The sequence below is a fragment of the Zingiber officinale genome, chromosome 8B (genome assembly GCF_018446385.1).
Source record: "Zingiber officinale cultivar Zhangliang chromosome 8B, Zo_v1.1, whole genome shotgun sequence".
NCBI classification, from domain to species: domain Eukaryota; kingdom Viridiplantae; phylum Streptophyta; class Magnoliopsida; order Zingiberales; family Zingiberaceae; genus Zingiber; species Zingiber officinale.
Window position 1 is genome coordinate 66,012,840 of NC_056001.1, and position 8,712 is coordinate 66,021,551.

Below are 8,712 nucleotides of genomic sequence, written 5' to 3' on the forward strand. Positions count from 1 at the left end.
CCATTATAATCCTTTGGCTCGATACAGAAATATATAATTAATTCAAGCAATGTTGTGGATTTCGTTTTTATTTGTGAGAATAATTATAATCGTTGTATCGCCCAACACCAAATATTTTTAAACTCTTTATTTATGTTATTGTCAAATGTCCCTAGAATTTTAACCCATGCCTATTATTCCTGTTTGCTTTATTTAATATCTTAAACAGCCGGGAAAATATGCCGAGTTATCTAAAAACTAATACAATAAATTTTCTGCACGATAATTTTACAACAGAACTAATTATTTTTGCCCAGGTGGACTCGTATAATCTTAAAGGATGACTAAAAGTAATGAACAGCCCAGCTTTGAAATGGCATTGCCTCATTGCTTTACTTCTATAAGCTGCTCGATTGTCTTGAGAATCCATTGCACAATTCTTTGAGTTCTTCATCCAGAGAACTATATGCTGCTGCTCTGGTGTCTTTAGCTCAATCGCTCTGGTTTTTTCTTAGGCTCAACAAGACTCCGGTACCAAGAGTTATCGCGACAAAACATAAGGAAGCCTCAGTCGATACATGATACCCTGCAGAGCAAGATCGCAGTAGGCAACACATAAACTACATGCCATCAACGAACTCAACATGCGCAAAATGGCTAAGTTTAGCTTACCAAAAAAGTCAAACAGCATTTTTGTTCCGATGAAGCCCAAGACAACACCAATAGCAGGCTGCAAAGTTAGATTTACTTGAGCTTACAGTTCGTGGCAAAAGTATTTTGACGGAACGTGAACCAAATGTACATCCATGAATTCAGGTAATACAAAAATCATAAATATTAAAGATCTGATTTCAGGTATTGACGTTTACAAAACTGGAAACAAGCAGCAATAGATTTGTTACCTTGGTAAGAGAACTCTAAATGAATAAATGTGCTAAAAAAACATGTTGATGATGCATTAAAAAGAATGACAACATCATTAGTACTGAACTGAGTTAATGTTTACCTGTAAATACTCCATCTCAGACATGCTTTCCGAAATGAGCACGTACAGTGACCTTAGACCTACATAACATCATTCAAGAAGAACGATCAGTTGAAACAGTAATTACCTAAAAGGCTTATGGGATAAACAACCAAGATCCGAATCTGTATTGTACTATATGACATAAAAAAAAAGACCCGGTTCATGTAACATCCTAAACTTGGAGTGGAATAATGAACCTCTATTCGTGCTAATGTTAAATGACTTTAAATGTGATGCTTGAGAAGGCTCTCTGCATAATAAGTACCCACTCTTTATATTTCTACTTAGTGGACCAAGTAATTTTGGCTTTGATGCCCCGTCATAACCTGAACTTTTCACGTGAGTTACATCTTCCATTCGGTGAATCAGAAAAAATCTAAAATGTGCCTTGGAATAAGAAATTTTAAACAATTTCTATAAGACGTAGAGACTCTGTCTAAAAAAAAGTAGCTAAATTGGATAATTGTATCAAGTACAAATATTTCAAAACTACAAAAACAAAAGCGTCAAGAGTCGTGTGGTGACAAATTATCGAATTACCGCATATAGCAAATAGGTTTGACGAGAAGACAATGAAAGGATCCCTTGTAACACCAAAAACTGCTGGTATTGAATCCACCTGTAAGCACGAGTTCTTTCTAGTAAGGCCAGATTAAGTTAAGTACTGATAACAATAGAATTTGCAAATAACCTACAGCAAATGCAATATCACTCAGCTCCACAACTGCAAGAGCGAGTAGTAATGGTGTAGCCTGCACAATGTTTTAAATCATCATTGAAAATACAAGGTTAACATTAGATAATTTAGCTTTGGCACTGAAGAAATACAAAATGGGCATGCATCTAGAGTAGAACCTAACCACTAAGATGAAAAGATTTTCCTGATGCAACCAACACTTACTTTCCTCACGCCATCTTTAATTGTGAAGAATCTACCCCCATCGTAATAATCTGAAACATGAACATGATTAAAATGATTGCTAAAGATGTAGAGAATGATCTGCGAACAAGAAAAGAATTATGCTTCTAGAGAGTATCAAGACATAATTCCTTTTGATAAAAGGTAAGAACTATTTTCATCATGGCAAAAACAGAAAAGTTGCGCTTCACTCAAGTAGTCAACTCATTTCTAGTTGGAGATCCTTTTTGTTTCAACTGAATCAAAAAGATGGTCCTTGACACCCGATTTCTGACTTCTGGTAGGCAATAGTGATCAATTATTGGCAGCAAAAAATATGATCAAGTTCAGAAAATACTAAAACTGTAATGTTCTTTTATATGTTGGGCATCTATTACTTGGACTTCTTCATTTACACCTTTGTATCCACATGGAACACTCCAAGTGGACACTCAACATTCTTATTAGTCATGTGACACTTAGATCAATAGCAGTGTAGGATATACTAGTACTTGAGTCTATGTAACATAGTGCCCGGCAACCAAAAAAAAAAAAAACAGGGAACGTGTATTAACTAATTTTCTACAAAGTAGTACTGTACTACTGTTATCATACCTCTTTTTATTCTTCTCAGAAATTATGTAAAAAAATCATAATTTATGATATTAAAGCAATCAAGAAAAGGGACTTCGAGTTTGAGCAAATAAATGAAGTTCAACTGAAATTACGGATGTCACCTGTAACAGGGATAAACTTTTGGCATGTTTTTACAATGAAGTTATCAGCCAGATCAGCCTCCTCTTCTTCAGCAGAAAACAACTGTCAACGCAACAATATTTTACAAGTGTGCTTCAAGAAAATTTTGTCCCATTAGCATCACCAACATAAAGAGTGATAAGCCAAATTCTGCTTAAAGAATGAGATACAATCTCAACGACTAGAATGAGAAGAAAAACCACATATTTTGCTTTTGAATCTTAGAAGTTGACACACAGGAAACTGTAAACAAACCATATCAACAACTGAAACACAACAACTAGAACTTTTTGTCCTATTTATTTGGACAGCTACTATAAGTAAACAAAAGCTCCATAACAGAAACCACATCATTTATCTTTAATCCAAAAAAGAAACAGAAAAAACTGCATATAATTGAGGACTTGAATCATGGTTATCGGTTAAGTGATTGATTGCCTTCTAATGTAACAACTAGATTGGCATAATGAGAAACCAATCTGTGACTTTATGAACTAGTCTGACAAAATGCACTCGGATGTCAATTAAGTGGTCATATTCCAAATTATCAAACCACATGTGATATATCCTACCAGTAATTCCTAAATAAACTATGACCTGTTAAGCATAAGATCACAAGAAAATGCATAACACAGGAATCGACTAAAAAAAGAAAATGAACTAAGAAATTTTACCTTGTATGATGAAAATAGAAGGATCAAGGCCAGTAGAACATTAACTAACTCAAATCTCTGAGCATTGGCAAGGAACAATTACGAATAAGGTGTTAAGATAAGGAACACAAAAGCAGTACAAAGACAATTTGATAGTTTATTACCTGAATTGTTGCAGTCCCAAGTAGGATTACTACTGCACGGAAAATGATTGCACCAGCAATACCATATGAAAGCACTTGACTCTAACCATTTTAGTAGGGAAAAATTTTTCAAGACAGAATATTAACCTAACCATGATAATTGCAGAAAAGGAACCAAATTACCTGACACTTCACAGGAACTTTGAAATAACTGAAAATTAAAACAAAGACAAAGAGATTGTCGACTGAAAGACTCTGTTCCAGAATATAGCTGTAACAATAATTTGTCAAATTAGTACTTCTTGTCACTATAAGTTCACACGTAATCTAGAAATATAAAGAAAAGAAATGCGAAGCTGACACAAGATATTCATTGAACAAACCAATTAGATAGAGGAGTCAGAAATTTGCATACATACAACAACCATCAACCACATACCACCTATGTAGCACATGTAATTTATGCTTACAACAACATAGATCAGTGAAGTTTCAAGAGAAAAGCTGAAGCATAAATTATCCAAGTTGTATGCATTGTCATATGCCACATAACACATGTAAATTGAATGCTGAAACTAGTATGAAAAGGAGCAGTATGTTATTAGTTTACAGTGGACTGGCAAAAGTGGAAATTGAACACTTAAAAGGCAATAGCTGAACTATGAATTTTTGACATATCAAGCTTCTTTCTCTATCTACTTCTCAGATTCTCATTAAATGCAAAATCCAAGCTATACATTATCTTTTTTGTGACACCATAAGTTTTACTTTTCAAATTAGTATAATGGTTGAGAATAATCAGTTTTGAAAAATAAACAATTGCATATTATCTAAGTGAACAATTAACCTTGATCTTTACAAACTAAAAACTCAGCTAACTGCTTGAAATATGATGAAATATTCTCATCAAAATGGAAAGATCAAGAAGACTCGATAAATATGAAAGATCATTACGAGTACCTAGGAAATTAAACCAAAATCCAAAGTGTTAAAGTAGCAATACAACATCTCAGGGATACAGTTGCAAAAGGTAATTAAATGCACAATGATAATATTAACGGAAAACAAAGATAGAAACTTTAGTTTAGTAACATACATGCCGCATACCCTGCAAAAAATTCAGATGCCTTTTCAATGCCATCCTTAAAACCCAAGCAAATTCCAAAAGCCGAAGCAGCAAACACCTGAGAGGTAATGGAGAAACAATAGTAAGAAATGGCACTTAGTTAATCATTAATCAAGATAGCGAGAGCACACTATAAAACTGCCAGAGCTATGCTTTAGCATGTAAGTATATACTTTACAGAACATACCCATAATGCAACTGTTTTCATAGAAGAGGATTTGTCTGCCAATGTGCTTTCTGTACCACATGAAACAGGATCTCGAATAGCCACCCCAATAATGTTTACCTCATCATGTGATGAAGAATTGTTCTTCTCCTTATCCTCTACAAACACATATTGTCATGCATTATGCATCATAAAATAATATTTCCATCAAGCTCTGAGTATAAAATCACGACCCAATATGTTGGGCACTGCCTTTTGTGTTTACTGTAGGGAACTGCCTCAATATGTTTATTGGATTTTTAAAGACAATATGGTATGAACACATATAATATCACATTATTCAGAAATAATATAAGTAGAGCACCAGATTCAGTCGTTATTTTCATTGTTAGATACACATACTATAATACTCATTTAGCAGAAGAATCCTTTCCAAAAAGTAATTTCGCCTACACAGGAACTCTTGTTCTTCAAAATGAATCTTCAATCGTTGTTAGTCATCAAATTCCAATTAATTTACTAAATAAAAGCATTTTGTAGAAATCTCATGTTTCACAACTATGTACCTATCATCTTTAACAAGATTTTAACATCCATCACACTAGTAAATTGATAGAAACAGCAATTTGCTAACATGAGTAAGAGTAAAAGATAACTGATAGTTGTATCTTAGATGAGACATGGGAATGGTATCAGACTAAAAGATAAGTTATCCTTTCATCTCCAATGCTCCCAATATGTAGTATTCCAAAGATTTCAATGTATGGCACCAATATGTTCAATACAATTGTAGCTTTTTTTATAAGCAATTTTAGATGTACTCATGTAGAAACATTCTGTCTGTATATCATATAACAAAATCAATATTGATAAATGTCTTATTGTATTCTTTTTTTCCATGTGTATTTATTCTTTTCAATTGCGAGGAGTTGGATGAAAGGAAACTTTCATGTCCAATTTTGCAGTAGAGATCGAACTAAGAAATAACCCTGAACTATAACCACAAAAGAACCATATTTTGTAAGCAACATAGTGGAAGAACGAAGGGAATATTGAGACTTCATTAGAAATAGGGAGAACCTCACCGATAGCAGATACTTTTTGGGAGATGAAAATTGAATAATTGCTTAATGTGCTTTATCTATCGCGCCTAAACTACATCTTACTACATCCACTACAACCTACTAACCATTATATGACCAATATGTATGTAGCATCCACCATATAACTGTCATGCCTGCTACATCCACTGCATGACCACAACAACTATTTTTATCAACCAAGGCCTACAACATAACTCTCATCCTTGACAAAGTACTTCTCCTCAAACACTAGGAGATGAAAGAATATCAAATTCACAGCAGAGTCTTTTATTTGGCAGTTAAATTCATCTGGATTATGTCTTGCCAAACTAACCTTTTGTAGCAATTTCCTGCTGAAAGGTCTATCAAAGTTGATGCTAATTTCTTTTCGTTCGATGATTTGTCATTCCTGTGCTGGTGAAGGACCAAAGGACAGTACCAGGAAGACGATTTGTCATTCTTGCGCTGGTGAAGCACCAAAGGACAGTACCAGGAAGACGATTTGTCATTCTTGTGCTGGTGAAGCACCAAAGGACAGTACCAGGAAGACAATAGCCGTTTGTCCGTTGCAACACAAGTGTGTTGTGGTGGAGAAGAGAATTGCTAGTAGTATTTATAAAATACGTTTGCAAGAAGAAAATACAAATTGGCTTGACTATCAACCTTGATAAATTATGCACGTCATAAAAAAGCCAATAACTTATTGATCAAAATAATTATTCTTAAATCGTATTAGTCTTAATTTCTTCTCTATTCTCCTAATTATTAGTATCTAATCACTCACACGAACCTCATTACAAATCGATCTCATGCATCTTATTATAATCGGACAACAAAACATCCAAGCTAAAAATCAGCAATATAGTTCAACAGGAACACGTAAATATAAAAGCATTTATTTCTCCAACCAAATCAAATTACCAAATACACAAAACTAGTGACTAAGGCAAAGTCATAGCATGTCACCCGCAACCGAGATGTCTTCTTGGTCGGTCCCTTTCGCCCACGGAATGCCAATTGAAAGCCTGCAGAAGCGACAACTCCTAGCTGGAAAGAAGAGCCTAAATGAGCACGAATCAACCTAAGGCAAAGAATTCATCCATGGAGGAGAAAGAAGACTACTACCTGGATCGCGAGGGGCGGCGGCGAGGGCATGGCGGCGGAGGGAGGAAACAGAAGAGCCCCCAAGCCGCCCGGGATCGAACATGAGAGGGGCTCGAACACACGGGCGGTGGTGGATCGCGGAAGCGAAGGCCATGGGCTGGAACGGTGGCCGAAGAAAGCGAGTCGTTATCCGCCTCCCTCCGGTGCGTGGATTTATTTATTTATTTCGAGAATCGACTTATTTTTCATTTCATTTTTTTTATTGTAAGGGTAGAAAAAAAAAAGAAATTAGTAAAATAATGATAATTCAAATGTTCAACAACTAGGCAAATTGTTGTTATTATGTTACTTTTATTTTCAATTTTACTGATTTATGTCCCTCCAATATTTTTGTTCTTATTAATATCTCTTCTCTTTTATTTTTATTCTGATAATATTTCTATAATTAATTGTTATGTGAATATCAAACGGAACTATGGCAACACCGCCAATTATGATCACAACGGCTGGAGGAACGACAATGGTGACGTGTCGAAGTTGGCTGCTACTCTCCTTTTTACATGTTATCGTTGAAGAGCGATAGGTTGAACTTGTCGTGATTGTGGTACTTGGGAGGGATGGCATTGGAGGAATTGATAGTTGCACTAACGGTGATAACGAGATGACTTGGCCGGCAAATGGTGTGGCCAAAGAAGGCAATGGAGGAGGAGGACGAGGAGGAGAGCGGGGAGGGGATCATGTTGTGGGCGGTTGCCCAGAGGAGGAAAGGGGGGGGGGGGGGGACACTGATGCCAAAGAGGTCAAAGTGAGGGTAGGGAAGGGCGCAATTGCAGTGGCAAAGGGGGAAGTGGGGAAGCTAGTGAACTACACCAATGGATGAGACGAAAGGAGGTTTAAGGAGGGGAGATCAGATCGGGATATGACACTTATAGAGGCATGGTGCTTCCATAAACCTTGTTTGGTCTTCTCACGATCGTGTTCACCACATCACATGCGTGTATGTGTCATTGGCGCTAGGCCTCCGGCCTCATCTCCGCCCGTGAGCACGTCAAGGAAGGTCACTTCGTTGTTACCTCTGTTTTTCTCTTCCTCCTTTTATTTTTTTTCCCCTTCTCTTTTCTTATTCTTCTACTATTGCTGCTGTTGTTCATGGATTCTACTAGCACTGGTAGCAACTAAAGCTCCTGCAACAGCGACAACAAGGAGTTTGACAACGATGTCGTCGGCTCCTGAGCTGATCTCTCCTCCTTAAAACTCCATCTGTCTCATCCACCACTTCCGGTCAATACTTCTTTTTCATCTTCCATCTTCAATTCTTTCGTGCCTTACTTCACACCCTTCCCCTTCCTGCTCCCGCCGGAGGCAGTTCCTTTCCCTTGATGCCTCCGCCAGTTTCCCTCTGTTAAGATTTTAAATGTTAAGATTTCTTTAAAAGTTTTAGCCATTAGTAGTTTGTCCGAATCTTAGTTTGCCCAAGTCTTTAGTGTTTAGCTATTTGATTTTGTGTCTATTGATCCTACTATATGGGAGATATGATAAGTTGAAATGTTCTCTTGTAAAGCCTATTTATAGACTCTCTTTCTTCATCAGTAACACAACTTTTCCATTCCAACACATCTCTTTTGTTTTCCCTTGCCATTGTATCAGTGGTATCAAAGCGAAACAAAGCAGCATCTTTCATCTTGCAGTAGCAAGACTCAATGGCATTTGAAAATAATTTTGTGCAACCTGCGATTCCACGTTTTGATGGTCACTATGACCATTGGAGTATGCTAATG

General features: G+C 36.3%; 1 protein-coding gene across 1 annotated transcript; it reads right to left on the reverse strand.

Annotated features, from left to right (window-relative positions):
- Positions 1-226: 226 nt before the first annotated feature.
- LOC122016039 (thylakoid membrane protein TERC, chloroplastic-like) lies at positions 227-7,148 on the reverse strand. The gene is made up of 14 exons (XM_042573185.1): positions 6,956-7,148; positions 6,797-6,877; positions 4,770-4,906; positions 4,564-4,640; positions 3,640-3,727; positions 3,478-3,558; positions 3,335-3,391; positions 2,642-2,723; positions 1,908-1,957; positions 1,702-1,758; positions 1,547-1,625; positions 986-1,044; positions 652-709; positions 227-565 (listed from the first exon to the last, which is right to left on the reverse strand). Exons 1-14 carry the CDS (start codon positions 7,086-7,088, stop codon positions 471-473), a joined length of 1,134 nt encoding a protein of 377 aa, XP_042429119.1. The 5' UTR covers positions 7,089-7,148; the 3' UTR covers positions 227-470.
- Between the last annotated feature and the right edge of the window lie 1,564 nt (positions 7,149-8,712).